The sequence below is a fragment of the Dreissena polymorpha genome, chromosome 7 (assembly GCF_020536995.1).
Source record: "Dreissena polymorpha isolate Duluth1 chromosome 7, UMN_Dpol_1.0, whole genome shotgun sequence".
Classification (NCBI taxonomy): domain Eukaryota; kingdom Metazoa; phylum Mollusca; class Bivalvia; order Myida; family Dreissenidae; genus Dreissena; species Dreissena polymorpha.
In genome coordinates this window covers 92600427-92627778 of record NC_068361.1, presented here as the reverse complement: position 1 = coordinate 92627778, position 27352 = coordinate 92600427, and the positions used below count along the sequence as shown (strand labels likewise).

The following is a 27352-nucleotide window of genomic DNA, read 5'->3' as shown; positions in this document are numbered from 1 at the left end:
CGCGGTGAACTTATAAACTCAATATCGATGTATTCCTTCCCCTCCATTGAAACTATATTATATGGAGACACCACTCGTGACTACTTAATTAATACTAAAATAGCTGATGCAGTTCATAAATTTATTTTCATGAGTAAGCGATTTGATCCGTAATATGCTGCAGAACGACTCTAAACCCTTCTTCTCCCCTTTCACACAAGAAGCCTTTCAAAACATCTCCTTTCTTTCTAAACCTCTGCTACTTTCTCTCCTTAATTGTTCACGTGTCAATCCGTTATCTGTGTTGCACACTTGAAACTATATATACGGAGTCTTTCTTTTTTTACCCTTATGTTATTATTGTTTAAATCATGTACATCCAATTATGTTCGCTTGACAACATGAAACTATTATTGTATAGGGAGAAGAACTATAGAAGATTTTGTCTTTCGTTCCTATCCTATTCGAACATGTTCGTATTATAAACATTGTTGTAATCATATGTAAACAAATGTGCATTGTTTGAAAATAAATATGTTTAAACTAATACTACATACAGATAGTGATAACATATGAAACAATAGTGTTTATACCAAAAGAAATATTAAAAAGGTAACCTTTAATTCAAATTGTATGTGAAAAATCATTAATGATTCCGACGTACGTTGTGAATTATTCAAAACAAGCGCAGCAAAATCTCAAAACGAGGTGTGGAGTGTTCCAACAGTGGCTAGATATAACAAAAGCATACTGACCTTGAAGAATAAAAGAATCTTTCAATAAACAGTGCAATGCAAAATACTTCCAATTTACACCATCAGCTTTATCAAACAATTCTGTCAAAACATGTAATTGTCCTTCTTAATAAAGTTTATGCAACAGGCTTGTTAAAAAATTGGTCATCACAAGCGTTTCTTTTGTTTTTGTTTTTAAATACAATAATTAATAAAAGGTTATTACATAATGTATGAAACTTAGCATACATTTCAGCACATAGGTCGAATATTGAGCACAAAATTCCCATTTTTACGCAAAACCAGTTTTCTGTAACTGCTAGTGCATAGTACAAACATAAAAACTTGCATCTCATTTCAAACCGAAAGAGATGCTTGGATGCAACCGAAAGATAAAACACTCAAACTGATTTCATATTGTCATTTACAAGAAAGTCAAAAGTTATGTAATACAAGTTTAAAAATATAACTTCACATAATTATGAATACACAATATTTCATTTGTTTTGGTTTCACAAGAATACATGTTGTCTCTATTACCCATTGAAGAATCTTTGACAGCTGTTGCAGCAGATTTCGGTGTACATGGTGTAGTTGCAGAGATTAGCTGAGACGATCAGACGACACTTCATCAGACTGTTCTTGTCATCACATTCTGCAAGATACACACAACATAGGTAACACATCAGGCATAACTGTACATACAGAACGGATCAATGATACAAAACATAGGTAACATGTTTACAAATCAAGTAAGTCACGGAACATAACTACAAAGGGACACAAAACATAGGTAACAGATCAAGAAATCAAATTTTTCATCAATCTTTAATGTAAGGGCCACACAAAAAGGAAATTGATAAAGATCTCAAATTTATCATCGGTCATAACTTGAAGGGACTTGCACAATATGTAACTGAAATAAAACCATGAAACTTAATTTGCCATCTTGCATTATTGCAATGGACACTAAGCATACGAGCCAAGCTCTGTGACAAGCAGGTTTAATGCACGTGTGTCAAAAAATTTCCCACATTAATCTGTGCAGTCCGCACAGGCTAATCAGGCACTTTCCGCTTTTATGATATTTTAAGTTTCAAGAAAGTTTCATTTTAGCAAAATCAAGCTAAGAGGAAAGTGTCTTCCCTGATTAGCCTATGCAGACTGCACATGCTAATCTGGGACGACACTTTACGCACATGCATTAAATCCCTTTTCACAGAACCCGGCTCATTTATAAATGAAATAAGATCAAGATTCACAGCAGAAGCATTTTTTGCAGAATGGTTCAACCATCTTATTATGGTTTTGTTTGTTTTTGTGGATTTTTAACTGATTTCAACAATATTTAGTTGCCATTTCATAGTTTTTAAACCACTCACACTTTTTATGGGTAGGCTCGTTTTTTCTGAGTGCATACATACTATTTCAGTAACAGAAAATTGTCCTATTTGATTCAGAGGTTTGGGTAAAATGGCTGTAGAAAAGTTCCATGACCAATCTCTACACAACTTATTTGGCTTGGCAAGGTATCGCACCAAAGACCCTCAGATAAGTAAGTCAGCGCTTAAATAAATGAATCATGGGGGCAGCTGTGATATCAAGCTTGTACGAATTTTGTATGAGCCAGTTTATTGATATTTACAACATATATTGTGAACTATTATGTTTCCTCAAAAACGCATTTCATAAATTGATATTTTTGTTTGTTTTCATTAACTTGTAAAATAGAATCCAATTAATAGAGAACATAATAAAGTCAAAATCATCCATTTTTAAACCTTACAGAAAATGAATATTTACGTTTACCATTGAACAAGAGGGTCATGTTTGCTGTATAACTCTCATCTGATTTTGATGTAAGGAGGTTGAACATTTAACCTGATGACTTAGTTTTACTGCACCCTTATGTAAACATTTCCTTGACATGGTCATGATAAACATTTTGATCATGCTCTATCAAGTTCGAGTCATAAATGTGGTGTCTAGTTTTTTTTGTAGTTTCTTAGATTGACCGTGTGACCTAGTTATGGATGCATAAGACCCAGATTATAATTGGCCTATATAATGTCAAGATGACCATTCTGACCAAGTTTTACGATTTAGTGATTAATGTTGCTTCTAGGGTGGTAACAAGGTTAAACTAAGATTTGACCTTGTAACCAAGTTTTAGGATTAAATTGACCCAGATTCAAACTAGTTCTAAATATTATTATGATAAGTTTCAATAAGACTTAGTCATGAATGTGGCTTCTAGAGTGGTAACATGCTTTTATAAGATTTGACATAATTTTATCAATATTCAATGAAAATTGTAGCCTTCGGGAGGTAACTAATTAATGTAACGATGCACTAGATGCTCAGTTGAGCTTAAGTCAGTGCACACCTTAGTACACACTTTTCACTAACCTTAGGTACAACTTGTACTGATGTTGATGCCTCAATCTTCACATCTGTATTGGAAACGATGCAGGTGTATGTTCCTGTATCACTAGAAGTTGCATCTCGTATTTTCAAACCACCATTACCTCTGATTAACACATTGCCACCAGAAACAAGGGCTCGTCCAGCCTTCTCCCAGGTGATGGCTGGCTTAGGGTAACCTTTGCCCTCGCAGGACAGGCGGATTCGACCTCCCTCCATCACCCTTCCATTCCGATTCTCGATTCTGGCCACAAGCATTACTGATAAAAACATACACATACAGCGTTATTATTAGTAGGAAGGTAATGAAAATTTGTATATGCTTGTATTTAAAAAATATATAATTATTGAGACAGGGGAAAATCATTTAAAAATGGGTTACATTTTCTTGTATAGTATGTGTATAATTACTTTAACGCCATTAACTGACCACATATTCCAACATAAAAAATAGTTTTCATCAAAGACCATCGCAACATTCAACAGTAACTGAGATTGCGATTATTACCTCTCAGTAAAAGTTTAATGGTTCTGTCAACTGGGGTAGATACCCCATTGTCTGCGCGGCACGTGTAACTATCCGCGTCTCCAGGAGTGACACTTTGTATCAGAAGTGTGCCATTGCTGAATGTCTCATAGCGGCTGCTCGATCGCAGAGGGGAACCATTCTTGGTCCACGAGACGCTTGGTTTGGGATTTCCGTATACCTCGCAATGCAAGAACGCTTTGCTGCTTGGTTTCGCCATGATTGTGTCTCGGCCTGGCAGGATTCCAATGGGTACTGCAATCATGTTATGTATTTAAGGGAAAAAATGTGTTCGCAGGTTAAGAAGTATGTGTATTGTAACATTAGACAGAATATTCAATATCACTAGTGAATAGATGATACCTTACAAGTATAATACACAACAGTGTTTTTTATGTTAAAATTTAGGCCGTATGGGGACAGTTACCCATTAGAAAAAGGTAGACATGTATGTTTTTCCCAAATGGGATCTACGAATTCCCAATATTTTATTTTTGAAAGTTTCCAATAAAAATAAATAAATGAATATATAATTTTTTTTCTTTAAATAAAGCTTAACATGTATTTCATCTCCCATCAAGTTCTATAAGTTGAACGTTAGTAAATGTAATATTTAAATCTCGTTTATTCTCAGTTAAAAAGTATTGGCAAGCAAAAACACAACAACACTCATTTCCCAATTTAAGTCAAAACAACACGATTGTTCTCAATCCAAAGAGACCCAGCCCCATTCACAAAAAGAACATTGCACAAGTATTAATAATTTCCAACTGAGAAGCACCGTGAAAATGGATATGTGCAAACAGCATACAACTAGGACAGCCTGCGAGTGACTTACATGTCTGTTCAGGTTTTATGCTGTTGATTGCTCATTAGTATCTAAGGGTTAGAAATGAAGCCTTTAAAAACTTGAACCTTAGAAAGGTCTTTCATAAGTATAACTCTCTGTGGGACTACAAGTGCGTCAAAATACGTTTCTAATTGTAAAGGGTTAATGAACTGATTATTAGCAAGAGTATTATTTACTTGCCAACCAGTGTGCCACTTGTACTAACATACACAATCATTATGAACAGTAATCGCATTTGTAATTATGTCTAATACACATGTATAGCTATTTATAGAATGTTCGAGGAGAATATTATATCAGTAAAATTATTGCAGCTTCTGTTACTGTTAACACATGTTTCTCATCACACAGATGATATGGTTAAATCCATTCCGCATACCTTGCACTTGCAGCAGGAACCTGTAGATCTGCAGTCCGGTTGCCCTGGCAACATGGCATTCATACATTTCATCATCGTCAATGGTGGCCTTGAGCACTTCCAGAGTGCCGTCACGGTTGACACGGCGAGTATTATCTGACACCACAAGTTTTCTGGAACACAGGCATAGTCCTTGCAACGTGAGGAGTCAATACTGTAAAGTCATTTTCCCTGAACAGTTATGAATAAATATACCTCAGCCATGTTTCCTACAAAATTTCACAAATGGAAAATGTTGTTTAATATATATATGTTAGCGAATATAGTCATAATCAAATATATTTTGGATGCATTTTTGTTTCTAACTGGAAAATTAACAAATGTGTTCAAAAATATCCAATGCTCACCCTATTTGTGACTGGTCACATGTGAAAATGGTATTTAATAGACATAGGCCCAGTGGGCATCCAAAGTTGCTGCAACGTTGTATTTAGGTTGCATTCGAACGTTGCAGTTTGGTTGTACCAATGGTCTATATGAAAGTTTTCCCGACGTTTTTTCCCAACGTTGCTGCTACGTTGTTTCCCAACGTTGCTGCAACGTTGTATTTAGGTCTCATTAAAACGCTGTATTTTTAAATTCTATTTTTTTAAATAATATAAAATAAAAAAATAATAAATATTTACTGCCAACCGCTCTTTCGCTAAGTATCGGCAGTTATGGACATTTTCGAGTTCGTTTCATAGAAAGAACCATTATTTGATGTCTATAGAGGAGTTGATGAAACGTTCCCCGAGTGGGAATCGAACACACCATCTCCCGATCGTTAGGCGGACTCCTCATCCACTACACCACGGCGAGTGTTGACAGTTTCAGACAGAAATGTTGACTATTTAATTTTGGTTGAAACTTTGAATCTAGATTCTACCATTTTAGTGCATAACACAACTTAAACAATATATTTTATCCGGCGATTTTGAGTTAAAGTTCATCTTTAGCAATCTTAAAGTTTAAGCAACTGATTTGTAAAATTAAAAAAAAATGAATTTCTAAATTTACAAGAAATCATATTTTCATTGATGCTATGCATGAACTGTATTATTATAAAGTACGATGCCTACTCGGGGAGCATTTTATTATCCCCTCTATAGACTACAAGTACTTGTTCTTTCTAGGAAACGGACTCGACAGTGTGCATATCTGCCGATAATACTCGAAAGGGCGGTTGGCAGTAAATAGTTTTTATTTTCATATTATTTAAAAAAAAAGAATTAAAAATACTACGTTTGGAGGCAACCTAAATACAACGTTTCAGCAACGTTGGAAAAAAACGTCGGGAAAACTTTCATATACACCATTGTGACAACCAAACTGCAACGTTTGAATGCAACATAAATACAACGTTGCAACAACGTTGGAAAAAAACGCCGGGAAAACTTTCATATATACCATTGTGACAACCAAACTGCAACGTTTGAATGCAACCTAAATACAACGTTTCAGCAACGTTGGAAAAAAACGTCGGGAAAACTTTCATATACACCATTGTGACAACCAAACTGCAACGTTTGAATGCAACCTAAATACAACGTTGCAGCAACGTTGGAAAAAAACGTCGGGAAAACTTTCATATACACCATTGTGACAACCAAACTGCAACGTTTGAATGCAACCTAAATACAACGTTGCGGCAACGTTGGAAAAAAAAACGTCGCAGCAACGTTGGGAAAAAACGTCGGAAAATTTTTCATAAAGACCATTTTGACAACCAAACTGCAGCGTTTGATGAAACGTCCGGGTAATGTTTTGTCTGAAACGTTGTGGCAACGTTCGGTAATGGTTGCCGACGTTGCGACCTAAAAATTACGTTGCAGCAACGTTCGTAAAACGTTTGATGCCCACTGGGGGTGTGCATAAAGGGAAATACAACTAAGGTTACACTGAATACATGTTCATCTTTCGAAACAAAAGCGCCAACTTGTCACAAAACACGCCATGAGGAAATTTATGAACTAATTTGTTCTACATTGATGACACGGAAAATAATGGAGACAACAAGAAACATGGCAATGCCATGAAAGCATGTTTTAAATATTTAACATATTAATCAAATCTACTAAAAATAATTGTGCAGTTTTAAGAAGGTACTGCAGGTAAGCTAAATAGACACACAATGTCAAGTGTAATACATCCATCCACCTCTAGTTTTTGAGCAGAGAATTTTTTTTTATTTTTAGTAACAGTTACCTTGACCTTGATCCAACAGGCCACAATAATGCAATCCTAAGCTTGATTAATTTGACCAATTTTTAAAAACTAAAGGGTCATAATTCTGATGCTGGTTAGAAAACTTGGCCGAGATATAATGCCCGCAAAAATATTCACAAAGTGTTATGATGATCTGGTTTAAACTATTCAAATATTGAACGGACATCATTCTGTTGGAGGCAACCCACACATTACAGATCGCTTCAGATGTTCCCAATATATTCCCTTTTTTAGATGATGTACAAAAAAGATTCAGTGCATTTTTCCGCATTAGAGACGTTTCTTTTTATCTCCTTTTGATCATATAAATGAAAAACTTTATAACGTTATGTTTTTCGATACTGACCTATCATGATACCAGGTGGAGTTGCTGCCATAGCGACAGGTCAAGGTGGCCTTCTCTCCAGGGGTCACAGGGACGAATGTATCACCTGACGGGTGACAAAGTGTAAACATTTTTTTTGTAACCCAATGTAAACATTGCGCAAAGTCTGTAACACAGAGTCAACATTGCAAATTGTCTGTGTAACACAGTGTAAACATGGCACATAGTTGATGTAACACTGTGTAAACATGGCAAATAGTCTGTATAACACAGAGTTAACATGGAACATAGCCTGTGAAACACATTAACATTGCAGATAGTCTGTGTAACACAGTGCTAACATGACACAAGGTCTGTGTAACACAGTGTAAACATGGCACATGGTCTGTGTAACACAGTGTAAACATATCCTGTGTAGCACCGTGTAAAAATGGTCTGTGTAACACGGTGTAAACATAGACTGTGTAATACAGTATAAACATAACCTGTGTAACCTGTGTAACAAAGTGTAAACATAGTATGTGTAACACAGTTGTTAACATAGTATGTATAACACAGTGTAAACATTGTCTGTGTAAAACAGGGTTCACATGTGTCTGTGTAACGCAGAGTTAACATATGTAAGTATGCATTACGTTGGATTTTAATTTGTCATGTTTACGATAATTCATTCTTTATTTTGTTTAAACATTGGACATAATTATTCGTTAGAATCTTACATTCGTGACTCGGTCCACTGACAAAATAGACGAAAATGTATGCCTGACGAATAATAATGGTATCACAGTACATGTATATTAACAGTGTAAAAATGGCAAAACCCACTGACCTTTATGCAGTAATATTTGTAAATAACATTATGTTGTACATATTTGTTTCCGTATTTAAATCTTGTTAAACAGAAACAAGATAAAATAATATTTTATTTTATTTCAGTTACCAAGAATCACGTCAATGCTTTGGACTTTGGAACAAATCAAACACCATGTGTGTTTCCTGTACCTGTAAAAAAGCCTTAAATATGAAAAATATTAAATATAAACAATGCAGATACAATTTATTTCAAGGCGTCGTGTCACTTTAATTTTAAGAATTGGATAATTATTCCTTTGTTAAGTAAGACACATGTATGTAAATACAACAGACGATAGAAGAAACAGTTAAAGATATAAGATAGATATAGCTAGTTTTTGGACAGAAATGACCCAGATTTAATATATGTAAAGATCTTATGCAAACATTCTGACTCGATGAACAATGTGGGGTCTAAAGAGGTTACAAGATAAATGTTGACGACACACATTGTAAGATGCATGAATTGGGGTGCTTACAAAAGCTCACCTTTAGCACTTTGTGCTCATGTGAGCTAAATATGGTGGAACAAAACACTATGAACAAGTGTGTTAGTGTGTGCGTGTGTGTGTGCGTGCGCGCGTATGTTTGTGTGCGTGTGTGTGTGTGTGTGTGTGTGTGTGTGTGTGTGTGTGTGTGTGTGTGTGTGTGTGTGTGTGTGTGTGTGTGTGTGTGTGTGTGTGTGTGTGCGTGTGTGCGGGTGTGTGTGTATGTGTGTATGTGAGTTTGTTAAACCTACCAACCGGGGAAAATCGTATGAATACACACCAACAAATCGGGGGAACACCTACCAACCGGGGAGTCTACCGGTTGATTTAAGGCGAATAGTTGTCATCTCCGTGTATTAAATACCAAACAGCGAATTTAAATTAGAAATCCAACGCCTTCCCCGATAAGCGGGTTCACGGCATGCACAAAATAAACACAAATCTTGACAAAATTGCTACCGTGTGTGTATTCGGGATTATAGCAGTTTTCCGGTTGCACTGTTTAATCAAAGCGCTGAAAGCACTGAAGTTGTTCGCTATTGCATAATCTTAGACGTAACTCAATTTTCAAAATTATGTTATAGCTTTTTATATCGCAAGTTTCAAATGAACACAACCCATTCAAATTAATAAAAAAGTATGTTTTAAAGAACAGGTCGAGATGTGTGTTCACTGTTTATCCTCATATTTATGTTATGGAGATATCCTAGACAAAATAACAACAATATGTCTCTTTTTTTCACAATTGGTTGTGCACTAATTGTCATCCCAGTACCAGAGACTTTCTTTAAACGAGAAACACCATAAAATCAGAACGTGTCGTCCTTGATTAGCTTGAGCGCATTGCACAGGCTAATCAGTGTGCACAGGCTAATCTGTGTCACCATTTGTTCGACATGAATTAAGCCCCGTTTTTCCTGAACAACCCATGTGAAAGACAATTTTTTTTACAGGACATGAGGTCCTATAACTTGTCAAATTTACAGGACCTCGCCAGATTTTACCGGACATTGTTCTTCTTTAACCGAACAAGAGAAAATATCTTTTATAGAGTTTATTTTATCATTATTTTGTTAACAATGTTTAACAATTTAAAATACAGTAGCATGTCTATCCGTAGTATCGGCCCTCTTAATGAATACCTACAAATTTTGAAAGTGAACAAATACAAACACACGCGTGTGTTATATGTCAATCTATAGTGCAATTCAGATTCTTTGACATAACAACGAAAACTGCATTTAAATCGGCAATCCTTTGACCAAAAAATTGCTGGACTAAGCTCCCTGTAGTAATTCGTTTCATGAACAGTTTGTTATGTAGTATCAGCCCTTCTGATTTGTTGTTAAGATTTGTTACTATGCGCAATTGCATATTCGAGGTAACTTAATGAAACAAGATTGAAATCAACAGAAGACATTCAACGTTATAAAGAGTGTGTCTTAACGCACGGGTCGAGATGTATTTGCACTTTTTATCAGCCTATTTATTTGATAGAGATAACTTAGACAAAATAACAAAAACATGGTCCTTTTTTGACGTTCAGAAAGCATAGAAAGTTTGATGAAAATGTAATGACAACTCAATATAAAGACAATTTGCAATCACCTCATATTAAATGAATATTGTTTTAATATCGAATACCTATCTTACTAAGAATATAATGTCATTATGGAAATTCTCTGTACACAACTTTTGATTTTTGACACCAAATACAAATTCAAAATATACAATGAGATAATTGATGAAAGTAAATAAAAAAAAGCAATTATAACATGGCCATCCCCGCCGTATCAGCATCTATAACTAGCCTCAGATTACGAATGACACAAATACGATGCGACTATGACTTTTATTATGCAAGAATATATGGTGTACGAGCTTGTCCAAAAATATTCTTAACCGTATCGGACGGTTTATAAACCGTCCGGGACGATTTAGGAAGGTTTTTGACCGTTCGTGCGCATAAACCGTCCGATACGGTTTAGAGCCACGAGCCTTGGCAAGTGGTTCAGATTTTCGGTAAGAGCAGAATAAACTTCGCTTTATTCGGCACCGACCTAGTATTCGATTTATCCCATCAATTTTCTTAGTCGTCAATACTTTCTTTAAAAATAGAATATGAAAAAAGAACTACACGGAAAATACCAAAGTCATTTAAAGCAAACATTGTATTGTTATTTTATTCGTGCCGAGCCTAATATATAACAGAAAGATCAGGCACTTGCCTGTTTTTCTGTTTATTATACCTCTACGTCCCCGATTGTAAATTAATATTGAATTAAATACTAAAAAATGCAGTTGTAGTGGGAAAGAATATGACTTTTGTCGTTTGGCGTGTTAATAATGACGTCATGAGTACGCGCACTTAATATTTGTAAAAAATGTTGTTTTTTTTGCTTTTTGTGTTGCATTTTGTGTTTAAAAGATATTACATCTTGGTAGCAAATTGTTTGTTGTGTTGAATCTAATTTGATGTAACTTAAAATGATAACTTTATAGTTGATTCCGAGTAATATGACCAGCCTGCAAACATGACTGATATAATAGTTCGCCGCGCCTGACAGCTATATTTCAGCATTGCCGAAATAAAGGAACATATATTTCACAGTGGTTTATTTCCACAATACAAGTCTGATGATGGGATACAACAAAGAGCTCTATGCATTAGCCGTATTATTATTTACAGAAAAGCTTCAATAAATCACAATAATGATACATCTTATCATAAAATTTTAATTATCAATGACATGAGTATGCTACAGTAATACAAAATGAGTGGTAGAATGTGTCAGGGGTTCATTGAAAATAAACGTACTACAAAACCCTTTTAAAAGCGAAGTGCATGACGGTATTTACATGAACATGTAATTTCAATTTGGATGGGTTTTGTACAGAGAATGACACAAATGAGGAATATTAACATACAACTGAAAAACACAACGTCACACGATGCAAATTGAAATGTGTTGTCATGTATATTGTAAACTCGTTACTGGTGAGAACTATCTAACATTTTAACACACACACATATATATAAATATATTTATCTATATGCATAATGTTTCATTATTATTATTGTTTTGGACAACATTATTTACCCCTGTTGGCGTCAAACGTAATTTCTTGTTTTTATGATGTCGTTCGTTTATTGCCGTAACATTAAATCTTTATACTGAATGGCGTAGTTTTTATAAACCGATATCCGCTAAATACGTTTAATGTTTTTAAGCATATTTTATAATTTATAAATACGTTATTTCTTATAAATTAAACGGGCAGGTATCTTTACGGTGTACAATTTCAGATAATCTATATTGGGCATGACTTTAAATTTGTACTATATGTAACATATCTAATTTAAGCAACTATTAAGTATGACAGCGGTAAATTATTCAACCAAATGACTACCTAATCTACCAGACAGTGAAGACATGGTGGCATCATCAATTGTTTTTAATGATCAGACTGTCATCTGCCACCCAGTGTGGTTTATGACATCATGTTGTTAGTTAAGTCTGGACAATATCTAATCAAAACGAGATAATCGGATTATGCAGGACAAAGGGGCGTTTAAAACACCGGAATACAAAGGGTAACACGAATGATGCAAACAATGAAAAATGAAAAATATTGCATTTAAATTAAATGTTTATTTTATGTGTCAACGTGTTAGTTTTCTCGGACAAATACAATTATGGTGAATTTTTATACGTTGTTTATTTGGAATTGATCTATTTATTTCTTGTTCTCAATCTTATTTATTTCAGTAAAGTATAACACCTTTTTGGCATGTTGAAAAATAAAATCTAAACATAATCCTTTTAAATATAAACGATCACGCTCTATTTCTCCCCATTGATTGTGTCTTTCTTTTGCCTACCAATGCAATCCGGATGTAAACACGGAGGTCACGCGTGAACTGGTCTATAGTATAATTTTATCTACTTATACTAATGTATGGTTTGCCTATTATAACACACATTTCATGCGGTGATTATGATTTGTTTAGATTTTATTTACAGCATTTCCAGAAGGCCAATGGCCTATGTGGACACATTTAAGTACAAACAATATTACAACTACAGTAATAGACATATGCAAATGATTATAACAACCATATGCAATTATGAGTAAGCGAGTACACAACTTTTTAAATAATAATTACATAATTAGTGCTAATTAATAATTTACAGTAGGAAATACATAAAATCCGTAAGAATAATATTTAAAAGGATTACTCATACTTATACTTATCAATACATATTGCATTAATTTTGACGTGCATTTACTCTTCAAACAAAACATAAAGAGAGTAAAACAACAACAAAACTCACACAACATACCGAATATGCGACTTACAAGTGACAAAAAGGTTATACTTTCGTTTTCAATTTAATTTTTTAGAAACGTAAATTTCAAACACTATTTCAAAGTCAGCATTTACACTGTCGCCCGACTACCTATTTAAAAGATAATTATTGTTATATTTAATTGTTTTTTTATAATCGGTTTAAGCGGTCATGTTCAACGTTTTATAACTTGAGAACTATGAATATAGACAAGCGTAACCATATACTATTGCGTTGTTATCAACCGTGCAATTGGACTTATAGCCTCAGATGATGAATGACCTGTGCATAGCAAAAATACTACGTCATTTCGACGCAGCAGATAGTGGACTATTTTTATCATTCATAAACAATCTGTTCCGCGACACGTATAATACAAACATTGTTCATTGATTCTTTTCTATATAAAAATATTCCATTTAACACGATAGTCACATAATGTTTCCATTTATGAATGAATATAGTTGAAAACTCAAACCTCTTGCATAAATTATACAACTCATTCTCGCGTAGATGCAGCAGATGTGGCGGGTATCCGGCTATGCGTAGTTAACAGCGAACTGGCTTGAAATTTTTGGTAGACATAAGTTGTTCGCAAGCGAAAAACTAAAAATGACAATGTTTAAGTGTTCAAGTTCTTCAAATTAGGATTTACAATGCATTGTGCTAAAAGTTTTTATTGATTGTTGATAGAGCAAAGTTTTCGCTACGTCTAGATGCCAAAGTTGTTGATTTGAATTATTTTACTGCCATGCAACTGGACTCTGATTGAAGGCTGTCAGAAAATATATATTTTTTATTTTAAACCCTGCAACTATAATTATATTAAATTTTGATTTTTAAGCATTTTAGGCATATTCGGTCAAAGCACGCTATATTCGCCCATTCTCAATTAAAGGGACCTTTTCGTTTTTTCACTGCTCCTTGCCTACAAATTTCAACGTATACTAAATGTGCTAAGGTTTGAAGCTGTTTGTGGCAGCCCAAGGTGATATGTAACCGAACACAACACTTTTTATCGAATAAATATCAGACTTGTAGCTGATTTTTGGTGACAAATACCTCTAAAATGTAATATTTCTAATGTCCCAGACGTTGATGATACAAAGTAGGGAGCCTAAAATGTAATTAACTGGTCTTATAGATGGGGTTTATGTTTGTTACCTGGGGAAAACATAACTGGAACAGGTAAAATATGTACTTTGACACTGGAAACACGATAATGAGTTCACATGATGAATTTTATGATTGTCCCAGAAACTGCGGTAAGATACGTTAAAGGTTTTTGTTAAGACATATTTGGTATGAAATGCATGTACATATAGTGGGGATTATGTGTGTATGACTATGGCAGATGAAAACAGCAGACATTGATGAATTCCGAATGTTTACTTGTTGCGTACAGTTTATGTAAGATACGTTAACATATTAGTGGCTAAAGAAACGAAATGAGCAAAGCTGTAATATCCGAGGTCCATGTTTCTGAATCATCTGTTCTATAATGACATTAAACAGCACATGTGGTGTTATTCTGACCACATGCCTTATGATGGTATTAAAAACTAAAAATATAAGTAAGAAATGTTTAAGTAAGATACGTTAATAGACTTTCTTGTAAATCAGTTTACGTTGTGGTAAAATCCAATATTGGTATTCTTATACCGCGCGAGCGCATTACTGATGTAGTGTAGATCCGGCGGAAGCATGTGCTTGTGTACACAACAACAGTTAAGTATGCGGACTGATTTAAATTATGAGTGTGGAATACTGATGGATTCAATGCGCTGCAACTAAGGTAAGTTACGGTTTTGTGATCAATTATGTTGTTTGTATTATGTTATAACTTTAACATTATCATTAAAGGTAACATTGGTGAAAATATGTGTTGTCGAGTGCATAAAATGTAAACAAACAGGCTTAACGTATTTTACATTAATTTAACGTATATTACGCACCATATGCTGTTTCTTGGACACACTGTTAAAAAATAGGAGCATGTCTGTGAGTAAATGTGTGTTTTAGTGCTTCTTTATCTTAAACGACCAAAAGTACATAAGAATGTAAGCATATATCGTTTGAATAAGTATTAGGCTTGGGGTTATTGATGTTATATTTAACGTATCTTACAATTGTATTAACGTATTTTACATTTTTTCAGAACTTCACCATGGGCAAGACTGCAGCTCAATATCAGAAGGAATATATAGAGAGAATGAAGAAAAATGATCCGTCATACATAGAAAAAGAACGGAGAGAGCTAAATCGTATAGAATTCCAATAGATGTTATTAGTTAGCGCAAACAAGAGACAATAAGAAAACGAAACAGGAAATTTGTTAGAAATTTCCGGGCCAAGAAGAGAGTCATTAGTGCGCAATATGAACAAGCAGATAACCCCGTAATACAACCAGAAGCATCTACAAGCATGGTAAATGAAGATATGCCAGAACAGTCAGGTGCAATATTCAGTTCATCAAACATTACGACTGAAATTTCTAAGCAGCAACCACTAGTGAATAAAATGAATTTTGAACAGCAGCGCTGCAATCCTGTGCAAAGCTCAGAAGCACTGAGAGCTGCATCATACAATATTAATAGTTTGAAACTAGAACTACATATGGTCATCCGAGGACTGAAAGACTGAGAAAAATAAATTACAGACTTTCGAAGAAGCAAACCACACCTATAACCAAGACAAATAGTAATGAAAGTCCAAATAAGAATGAGACACCTTGCGCTACACCTAGATCAAAGACCAAAATAGAGTTCCAACAAGATCCAACAAAGGACAGAAATTACACAGGGTACTCGCAAATATAGTCAGTGGTAATATCATGAATAAATACAAATGCATCAGGACCTTGAGCAAGGAGACTGGAAATTATCGAAACATCCTCAAACAAGCCACTACAAAACATAAAATACAAATAGAAATACATAGCATTTATATAGCGCAAAAATTATTTACATATTCTATTGCGCTTCACAATATTACATATTCAGCATTAAGACCAAAACTTGTTAACGATATACATTTATGTTCGAGAACGTGAAAGCAATCAACAAACAATTACTATTTTGGTTAGTAAAAATGCAGACTTCATACTAATCATACAAGTACACTCATTGTTTGTTAAATTGTCCAAAGAGATGTGTTTTCAGCCTTGATCTAAAACTGACTTCAGATTGACAAGCTTTAAGATACTCAGGTACCATTTTGGACCGACGACGGCAAGATATATGTCAGCAAGTTTTGTTCGTCGTCTAGGGATGCAGAATTTTGTGTTATTATTTGACCTTTATTTGTATTGTCCGCGAGCAGCTGCAAACAATTCTATTATGTAAACTGGAGCTGTACCATTGATTACCCGAAATACTAAAACTTAAACTTTAAAAATCACCATGGCCTGTACAGGGAGCCAGTGTAACTTTTTTAGGAGATCAGTGATAAGTTCTTCACAAGAAGCGTTCAGTACAACTATTGCGGCATGATTTTGAACTCGCTGTAGCTTCTTGATTTGGTAAGCGGGAACTTCCGTAAAAAGACCATTGCAAAAGTCAATATGCGAATGAACTAATCCATGTGCTAATGATGCCGTAGACTCTTTTGTAAGATGTTTTCGTATAGCTTTGATATTGCGTAGTTGTGAATGTGCGATCTGTAACATGTAACAATGAAGCCAAGAAAATGGAAAGGAAAGGATCAAGGCAAACTGATCAAACATGTCGTTGATTTCCTAGAGCGAGATGATGCGAGTGTTCAAATGCCAGGCAAGAAGGATTTCAAAAAAGGTGATTGCAGCAAATAGCAGACACGTGTATTTAACGATTATATGTCAAACTTATTTTGAGAAATTTAAGTCTGAAAACCCCCATCTGAAGATATCAATCTCTGTTTTTTGTCGACTCTGTCCAGATAACATTCATCTTACAAAGCTTATATCAAGGAACACGTGCATATGCTGCAGACATCAAAATACAACAATGAAGCTTAAACGTCTGAGAGAAATTGAAATAGAAGTCTCTGCAAACCCGCAAACAGCCAGTAAATGTGTGTCTCTTGAAGATATGAAGTCGCCTTTGAAAGATGGTCTCAAAGCGGGTGATGATGTTGAATTCGAAGAAAAGAAACGAGTAGATGCATATGGTAAAAAAAGATGAAAGTAGTGAAAGTGACAATGACTAAAGAAAAGTTGGAATCATATATGACCACACAATACGATGAATTCCTGCAGCATGAAGACAGTGTATAGTCACAATACAATGCCGTCAGGCAGGTGAAAGAACATCTTTCTGAAAATGAAGTCGTTGTCCATATGGACTTTGCTGAACATTTTACATGTAGTAATGTTGACAAAATCCAGAGTGCAAACTGGAACAGCACAGCAGTGACATTGCATCCAGTGGTTGTGTATCACAGGAATGGAGAATAGGTAGAATACAAAAGCTACATATATGTATCAGAAGTCACAAACCACAATTCTACTGATGTTTACACAATACTGAAAAAATTAGTACCCGAGTTGAAGGCACTCTTTTCTGATTTGAAGATGATACATTGCTGAACTGACAGCCCCTCTTCGCAGTGTCGAAATACGTATATATTCGATGTTATCCTGTGTTACGCACAGTTGTTTGGAGTGAATGCCCGTTGGAATTACTTTGAGTCAGTGCATGGCAATGGGCCGTGTGTCGGCATAGGGGGTATTGCGAAACGTCAAGCAGGAGAAGCTTGTAAACAAGGAAAGGTAATTATTCAAGATGCGTTACAGTTCTACAGATTGGCAGCAAGTCAGAAGAAAAGCATAGAGTTTGTGTATTACTTAGACAATAACACACGTCAGAGCTGGGCCGAACGTCTATAATCGGCCCGCTGCCGACATAACGCGGCTAGGGCCGATTTTAGACGTCCGGCCCAGCTCTGCCGTGTGTTATCGTGTATATCACATATATCACATATCGTTACTATAAATAGTAAGTTACACACACAAGCTAGAATATTTTAGCAAAACGGTTGCCGAACGAGAAATTACCTTCAGACTTTTCACAAGCACATCGACTGAACGTCACCCCCTCAATGGTTTGTCGGCACTCTGTCCAGTTTTCCGGCCTGCCGTCGTCGGTACAGTTGTACATATCATTTTCCCCACAGAAAGAGGTCCACGGGATGTCGGTCTTGAAGCATTTACAGGTCACCTAAAACAGCGGATTATATAATAAAGAAGAAACCTTCACTGTTTCGTTGAGTATAAACGATTTGAACCACATATTCGTATGCACATTGATACAAAAGCTTCAAATCATCGCACTTGCATATCGCATCCTTATCACGTCGCATTAATTGAATCGAACCGCGTAATGCGAAAATGGGTGTTATGTCTTATTCGGCCAGCGAAGCTCCAGATCAGCCCGCGCTATTGCGCAATCTGTTCAGGAGCTACACTTTCGGCTATGAAGTCACGCAAGGTTTTGTGGTCTCATAAGTTTACGTATGCGCAGGTTGATCTTGAACTACCCTGTCCGCTATGAAGTCACACGAGATTGTGTGGTCTCATAAGTGGACCGATACGCAAGTTCATCTGGAGCTTCCCTGTCCGCTATGAATTCACGCAAGGTTTTGTGGTCTCATAAGTGGACTAATACGCAGGTTGATCTGGAGCTACCCTGTCCGCTATGAAGTCACGCAAGGTTCTGTGGTCTCATAAGTGGACGGATACGCAGGTTGATCTGGAGGTACCTTGTCCGCTATGAAGTCACGCAAGGTTTTGTGGTCTCATAAGTGGACGGATACGCAGGTTGATCTGGAGGTACCCTGTCCGCTATGAAGTCACGCACGGTTTTGTGGTCTCATAAGTGGACGGATACGCAGGTTCATCTGGAGGTACCCTGTCCGCTATGAAGTCACGCACGGTTTTGTGGTCTCATAAGTGGACGGATACGCAAGTTGATCTGGAGGTACCCTGTCCGCTATGAAGTCATGCACGGTTTTGTGGTCTCATAAGTGGACAGATACGCAGGTTGATCTGGAGCTACGCTGTCCACTATGAAGTCACGCACGGTTTTGTGGTCTCATAAGTGGACGGATACGCAGTTTGATCTGGAGCTACGCTGTCCGCTATGAAGTCACGCACGGTATAATGGTCTCATAAGTGGACGGATACGCAGGTTGAGCTGGAGCTACGCTGTCCGGTATGAAGTAACGCAAGGTTTTGTGGTCTCTTAAGGTGACGGATACGGAGGTTGATCTGGAGCTACCCTGTCCGCTATGAAGTCACGCACGGTGTTATGGTCTCATAAGTGGACGGATTCGCAGGTTGATCTGGAGCTACGCTGTCCGCTATAAAGTCACGCAATGTTTTGTGGTCTCATAAGTGGACGGATACGCAGGTTGATCTGGAGCTATCCTGTCCGCTATAAAGTCACGCAAGGTTTTGTGGTCTCATAAGTGGACGGATACGCAGGTTGAGCTGGAGCTACCCTGTCCGCTATGAAGTCACGCATGGTTTTGTGGTCTCTTAAGTGGACGGATACGCAGGTTGTGCTGGAGCTACGCTGTCCGCTATGAAGTCACGCAATTTTTTGTGGTCTCTTAAGTTGACGGATACGAAGGTTGATCTGGAGCTACGCTGGCCGCATAAGACAAAAGAACTATTTTCGCATTCCGATGATCAAAGTTCACGAGTGTCCTCATCGACAGATGGATATTACTCTTCTCAACAAAGGATGGTTACTAGTTTAAACTACTAGTATCTGTCTAAATAAAAAAATATGTGTCCGTTTCTGTATCAATTTCTCATATTTGCACTGAACTGCTTTAAAGATAAGACATATATGTTACATTTGAATCAGATGAAATTTAAACACACTGATTTATATGCAAGCATCACGCACACGTTGTTTGAAGGAAAGATTAAAACAAAATACTTGATACATGCTTAGAAGGAGAGGAGCGAAAGACGAGGTATGTGACTTATCACAACACGAACGGCAATGGTTTTCACATATTTTCATTTCCATAGCAAAGTTGATCTTAGAGTACAAGGATACCAAGCAAACATGTGTGTTCTTAAAAAAGATAATCCATACATTTGAAGAAACCCACATTTCCGCGTAACGAAAACAAACGTTTCGTTTTTTTTGTTGTAGTAAATGTCATTTGGGTTTTGGCTTGTCTTTCTAAGTAAAATGAGGTACAGTTGACCTTTAAATGTCAATTTAGCAATATATTTTATAATCGACAAAAACTTTGGAAAATACAGATTGACATAGTGACAGTCTCCATCAAAAGTTACTGTTTGGTATGAACGCAGGGCAACACTCAGAAAATTTGTCGCACAGAAGATCATTTTTGTATTTAAACAAGATCTATGAAACAATCCTAGTGACAATCATAACACTCGTTGTTATAAGCTTTCTAACACTCGATTGCAATAAGCCTCGCTCTGGGAAAACAGGGCTTAATGCATGTGCGTAAAGTTATGTCCGAGATTAGGGACGAAATTTTCCACTTTTATGAGATTTTTCATTTAAAGAAGGGTTCTTCTTAACGAAATTCAATTAACGCAGAATGTGTCGTCCCTTATCAGACTGTTCGGAATGCACAGGCCTATTTGGGACGATATTGTACGCACATTCATTAAGATCCGTTTGCTCAAAGTGATGCTTATAAATGGTATTGCCACAAGCGTCGCTAGAAGCAGACTGGTTTTCTTAACTTACAGTCTCATTCATTCGAGTCTCACAAGTCTCTCCGGTCCATCCCACCGGACACGTGCAGTTCGTTGCGTACGTATCACCTTCGCAAAATAATTTCCCGCCGTTGCGACAGTGATCATCCGGAAGCATATGCAGCAACGTGCAACCTGAAGGAAAGGAACAAAAATCATCCCAGTTGTATAATGAGCCTCGTTGTGGGAAAACTGTGTCTAACGAATGTGCTTAAAGTGTGCGTGAAGTGTGCGTGAAGTGTGCGTGAACTGTGCGTAAAGTGTCGTCCCAGATTAGCCTGTGTCGGACGACGCTTTTTGATTTTAAGGAATTTTTCGTTTAAAAGTAGTCAATGTTAGCAAAATCCAGTTTAGGTGGAAACCGATGTCCCAGATTGCACAAACTAATGTTTTGCGACACTTTAAGCACAAACATTAATTCCTGTTTTCTCAGAATTCGACCTAAAAAATATCGCCCCTGGAACACCGGAAGAGGCTACAGGCTATATTTTAAGGTACTCTGGATCTAGTTTAATTGTCAACCAATCAACTTTAACACTGGCCGTAATAATCAAAATAATAATAATAGCTCGGCGTTAGTAGATATCTTCGGCAGACGAAACTCTTTACACTGCATAACAGCAATCAAATAGCGAGGCTTACACATGATTTTTTCTGCTTCTGTTGTGCAAGGCGATTGATTGCCCAGATGCTGAGTCATGCTATTGTAGTCCAGACACGTGCCGTTGCCGTAGCAATCCATACACTGGCCGATGCAATCCCAGCTAGGATTATCGGCACAGTTGCGATAACCTAATAAAATAAATATAACAATGGTAATGAAATAATAACAACATTACCTACGAAGAAATTTTGTATCCAGAACAACATATTTTACAACTTATGATTACCGTTATTTTATTTATAATAATTATGATAACTATATTAATTATTATTTGCAATCGTTATAGTATGCTTAAAGTAATGATGCTTTTTCTGTGAGTAAAATTTTGCCCTTTATATAAAATTAAATTTAAGTTAATCCTCGTGCATTAGTTATCCTTACTTTTATATTGCATCAAGCCACAACTATTGTTTGAGTTATTTATGTTTAATTGTTTTCATGTTAATTCTGTGCAATAATTTCAGCGCTAAGATTATTAAATAAAAAACAACGGAAGAAACACATGTTACACAGAGAAATATTTTTATTTTTTTTGTTTTTTATTTAATATTCAATAAAAAACCAGTTTGGTTTCATTTTCCTTTTTCAGCGTTTCAATTTCGCGCTTTTGCTCGAAAATATCACTTTCGAGGATTTCGATCCGGCGGATGACATTGCCAAGAAGAGAAATATTATCACTCGAAACATACCTTTATGGCCTTTAGTTCTCGAGCAATCAGGTCCTGCAATAATTAAATATGAATGAGTATACACATATCCCCTTTACTGTTCTCGTATACATAACAAGGCATATTCAACGATGATTAATTGAGTAAATATATGTATATGCTCGTTCAAAACATCTATAATACTAAAAATACAAAGGTTAGATATAACAATATCTTATTTTTGATGCTTATCATGTTCGATTGATTTTTAAACAAGATCCGCAAGTCACGTCGAAGATTTGAGTAATTTATGTTCTTGACAAATTTTACTCAGTGAACATTGCACAAGGAAGTGCTTTCATGTCGTACCAAAATCATATCCATCGGACACAACAATGTGTAGTTAAAGTCCCCGGTCATAGCTATATATATGGGCAGAATCGTAAGAAAACATGTTTTTATTGAGGATATCACTGAAAATCCGATTGAAATCGGTTGAAAACAAACAATTTAGTGATTTTTATTTTGGGTCGTGTACGGTAAAGTACAAAAATGACCTAATAAATATTCATGATTCGACACGTTAATTCAAACCTAAACAAACAAAATTGCGGATACGGACGAATTTAGCGGAGAGAAGGTAAGAACAAATGCAAATACATCTGTTACAGACGGAAACTGAGTCGCAACGGTACGTTTTTCCTAAATCTATTTATTTATTTTACATAATTGTGCTAATAATGTTAAGCGAAAGCTAAATATAGACATAGTTTGCATGACTCGCAATGCTGCAATGATTTCGCCTGTTGCATGTATTTATGATCATTTATATTCTATTTTATCGAATCAAACCCGATTTTGACCAGGTTTTCGATGTCTACCTCGATAAAAAAGATATTTCAATGAATTTATGTAAAGTGTATTTCTCGCTTAACGATTTATATGCAAAACAACGATCTATTCCACGAACTGTCACTTTAAACATGATCTTTTAATTGCATCAATCCATTGGGAAGATGTTATTTTCTTTGTTCGTTCCTTATTTTCAAATAAAGTACACACTATAAAAATACCAGTTTATAGTACACAATATAAAGTCTACCATGTTCATCCTAAATGACATATTTTGCGACTGACATTTTTATTAAGTTCAATCTTAATAATATAGAGTCGATTTTGCAAATGTTTTTACAATTGTTTTAGGTTCCGCATGTTTTATAATAAAAGCCTTCATAAGAGTTAAAATTATTTATTACAGAAAATCGTTTGTCATACCTTCAGAACGTTGTAATGCTCCGACAGTGGCATTAATGGTCAATTTGCACTGCCTGCAGTCAAATCCTTTACACGGACTTCCTTTAACGTCGATGCAGTATTCTAAAATAAAATTATAAACCCTGTAATTGTACATGCATGAACCTTTAAATGCTTTACAACAATGATGCAAATAACTGATATAAATTGTTTTACAAAACAATAAAATATTACAAACAGCATCTACAATCGTGTATTTTAAGATTATATTAGTCAAGTCATGTGTCTTATGCCATATGCGCAAAGTCTGGTCTAGAGATTACCTTTCGGCTAATGAGATCACGATAGTTTGCGTAACTTGAAAGCAGAGAGCGTAGCTCCTGGCCTAATTGCTCAATGGCATGCGACATACGACCTAGATTCGCACGACGCGAGTAATATAATATCAGTGCATCGTGATTGAATTGACTGACTATTGATTTGCTATCTATAACACTAATAAAAATGGTTTGATAAAAAGAGAATACATGGTTGCTTACCTATGTTTACAGACTGATATCGGATGAGGATAATATCGGCAAAGGGACTAACAAATACTAACAAAGAACGTTTAAAAAGTTAAAATAAAACCTCGCAAACAATTGGCGAATAAAAGTACTGCACAATGTGAACATGAGGCTGACTGATGACATCTACAAGGATCGATTGATCATTGCCCATAAGAAAGAGTTCTTGATTCAGTAACATATAATAACGATTAAGACTTTATTTCACTCGTGAAAATATTATTTTCTATGATCACTGGTGAATTAAAATCAATATTCCACCGAATCGAACCAATTTTCTTTTTATGTTATGCTTTTTGTCACCTTTTATTTTATTGTTAAATACTTTTACTGAAGAATTTCGCTTGGATATAGACGTCATTTCGTTAAAAAAATGACGTCATTTCACAGTTAAACAGTGAATTACGTCATTTCGTTTAAAAAGGACGTCATTTCACAGAAAAACAGTGAAAATTTTGACTGGTATTTTTTCACTGTTTGAAACAGTGATTTACCAGTTTTAATTCATCGTTATTTCTCTTTAAACCACATAAAAGCATAAAATAAACAAATGTTGATTGTCGTAAGGCTAATACGAATGAGCCGCGTTCAGGGAAAACAGCGAAAAGCATTTATGAATGTGCGTACAGTGTCGTCCTAGATTATCGTGTGCAGTCGCACAGGCTATTCAAAGACGACACTTTTTGATGTTGTGATATTTTTCGTTTAAAAGAAGTGTTTAAGCAAAAATCCAATTAAAGCGGAAGACGTCATCCATGAACAACCTTTGCTTTTTTCAGAAACCGGCTTTAACTGTGTTACGTAATTGGACTGCGAGGACCACACTTCCATCTAAAATGCGTACATGAACAATGGATGTAAGCATACATTCCCTCGTGTTTCCTTTAGTTTTAATTTTCCCTTAGCACAAAATATTGAAAGAAATAGGAAAAAAGTAATTTCAGTCAAACAGCTACGCCGAAAATCAACATTTTCTTACTGATATCTCCTGTCGAATCGCGTTGAGTTATTTCACTGTGTCCGTCGGTTGACGCCAAAGTATTTTGGACGCATAGGACAATCAACAACGTCACGTTTACGACGCTGGAGATACATGTACACTGAAATAAATGTTACTGTCTGGTATGAACGCAGGTCAACACTCAGAAAATTTGTCGCACAGAAGATCATTTTTGTATTTAAACAAGATCTATGAAACAATCCTAGTGACAATTATTACACTCGTTGTTATAAGCTTTCAAACACTCGATTGCAATAAGCCTCGCTCTGGGAAAACAGGGCTTAATGCATGTGCGTAAAGTTATGTCCGAGATAAGGGACGAAATTTTCCACTTTTATGAGATTTTTCATTTAAAGAAGGGTTCTTCTTAACGAAATTCAATTAACGCAGAATGTGTCGTCCCTTATCAGACTGTTCGGAATGCACAGGCCTATTTGGGACGATATTGTACGCACATTCATTTAGATCCGTTTGCCCAAAGCGATGCTTATAAATGGTATTGCAACAAGCGTCACTAGAAGCAGACTGGTTTTCTTAACTTACAGTCTCATTCATTCGAGTCTCACAAGTCTTTCCGGTCCATCCCACCGGACACGTGCATTTCGGTGCGTACGTATCACCTTCGCCACCTTCGCAAAATAATTTCCCGCCGTTGCGACAGTGATCATCCGGAAGCATATGCAGCAACGTGCAACCTGAAGGAGAGGAACTAAATGCATCCCATTTGTATAATGAGCCTCGTTTTGGGAAAACTGTGTCTAACGAATGTGCTTAAAGTGTGCGTGGAGTGTGCGTGAAGTGTGCGTGAAGTGTGCGTGAAGTGTGCGTAAAGTGTCGTCCCAGATTAGCCTGTGTCGGACGACGCTTTTTGATTTTAAGGAATTTTTCGTTTAAAAGTAGTCAATGTTAGCAAAGTCCAGTTTAGGTGGAAACCGATGTCCCAGATTGCACAGACTAATGTTTTGCGACACTTTAATCACATACATTAATTCCTGTTTTCTCAGAATTCGACCTAAAAAATATCGCCCCTGGAACACCGGAAGAGGCTACAGGCTCTATTTTAAGGTACTCTGGATCTAGTTTAATTGTCAACCAATCAACTTTAACACTGGCCGTAATAATCAAAATAATAATAATAGCTCGGCGTTAGTAGATATCTTCGGCAGACGAAACTCTTTACACTGCATAACAGCAATCAAATAGCGAGGCTTACACATGATTTTTTCTGCATATATTGTGCAAGGCGATTGATTGCCCAGATGCTGAGTCATGCTATTGTAGTCCAGACACGTGCCGTTGCCGTAGCAATCCATACACTGGCCGATGCAATCCCAGCTAGGATTATCGGCACAGTTGCGATAACCTAATAAAATAAATATAACAATGGTAATGACATAATAACAACATTACCTACGAAGAATTTTTTTATCCAGAACAACATATTTTACAACTTATGATTACCGTTATTTTATTTATAATAATTATGATAACTATTTTAATTATTATTTGCAATCGTTATAGTATGCTTAAAGTAATGATGCTTTTTCTGTGAGTAAAATTTCGCCTTTTATATAAAAATTAAATTTAAGTTAGTCCTCGTGCATTAGCTATCCTTACTTTTATATTGCATCAAGCCACAACTATTGTTTGAGTTATTTATGTTAAATTGTTTTCATTTTAATTCTGTGCAATAATTTCATCGCAAAGATTATTAAATAAAAAAACAACGTAAGAAACACATGTTACACAGAGATTTTTATTATTATTTTATTTTATATTCAATATAAGACCAGTTTGGTTTCATTTTCCTTCTTCAGCATTTCAATTTCGCGCTTTTGCTCGTAGACATCAATTTCGAGGAATTTGATCCGGCGGATGACATTGCCAAGAAGAGAAATATTATCACTCAAAACATACCTAGTATATGGCCTTTACGTGTCGAGCAATCAGATCCTGCAATAATTAAATATGAATGAGTATACACATATCCCCTTTACTGTTCTCGTATACATAACAAGGCATATTCAACGATGATTAATTGAGTAAATATATGTATATGCTCGTTCAAAACATCTATAATACTAAAAATACAATAGTTAGATATAACAATATCTTATTTTTGCTGCTTATCATGTTCGATTGATTTTTAAACAAGATCCGCTAGTCACGTCGAAGATTTGAGTAATTTATGTTCTTGACAAATTTTACTCAGTGAACATTGCACAAGGAAGTGCTTTCATGTCGTACCAAAATCATATCCATCGGACACAACAATGTGTAGTTAAAGTCCCCGGTCATAGCTATATATATGGGCAGAATCGTAAGAAAACAAGTTTTTA

General features: G+C 35.8%; 1 protein-coding gene across 22 annotated transcripts in view; it reads right to left on the bottom strand.

Moving 5' to 3' along the window:
• Positions 1 to 583: 583 nt before the first annotated feature.
• LOC127837082 (neurogenic locus notch homolog protein 1-like) overlaps positions 584 to 27352 on the bottom strand; it is a 394957-nt gene continuing 368188 nt past the window's right edge. For 10 of the 22 annotated variants that reach the window (XM_052363896.1, XM_052363912.1, XM_052363905.1 and 7 more), the window contains 14 exons: positions 26931 to 26966; positions 26227 to 26376; positions 25557 to 25708; positions 24993 to 25113; positions 23469 to 23570; positions 22236 to 22268; positions 21525 to 21674; positions 20875 to 21017; positions 18189 to 18351; positions 7486 to 7570; positions 4893 to 5044; positions 3646 to 3918; positions 3123 to 3397; positions 584 to 1368 (listed from right to left, as the gene is read on the bottom strand). In XM_052363896.1, coding sequence (XP_052219856.1) covers positions 1345 to 1368; positions 3123 to 3397; positions 3646 to 3918; positions 4893 to 5044; positions 7486 to 7570; positions 18189 to 18351; positions 20875 to 21017; positions 21525 to 21674; positions 22236 to 22268; positions 23469 to 23570; positions 24993 to 25113; positions 25557 to 25708; positions 26227 to 26376; positions 26931 to 26966 — 1859 coding nt within the window. In that variant the 3' untranslated portion in view covers positions 584 to 1344. The remainder of the gene's footprint in view (positions 1369 to 3122; positions 3398 to 3645; positions 3919 to 4892; positions 5045 to 7485; positions 7571 to 18188; positions 18352 to 20874; positions 21018 to 21524; positions 21675 to 22235; positions 22269 to 23468; positions 23571 to 24992; positions 25114 to 25556; positions 25709 to 26226; positions 26377 to 26930; positions 26967 to 27352) is intronic. The other 12 variants (XM_052363917.1, XM_052363900.1, XM_052363899.1 and 9 more) reach the window with 8 other exon arrangements.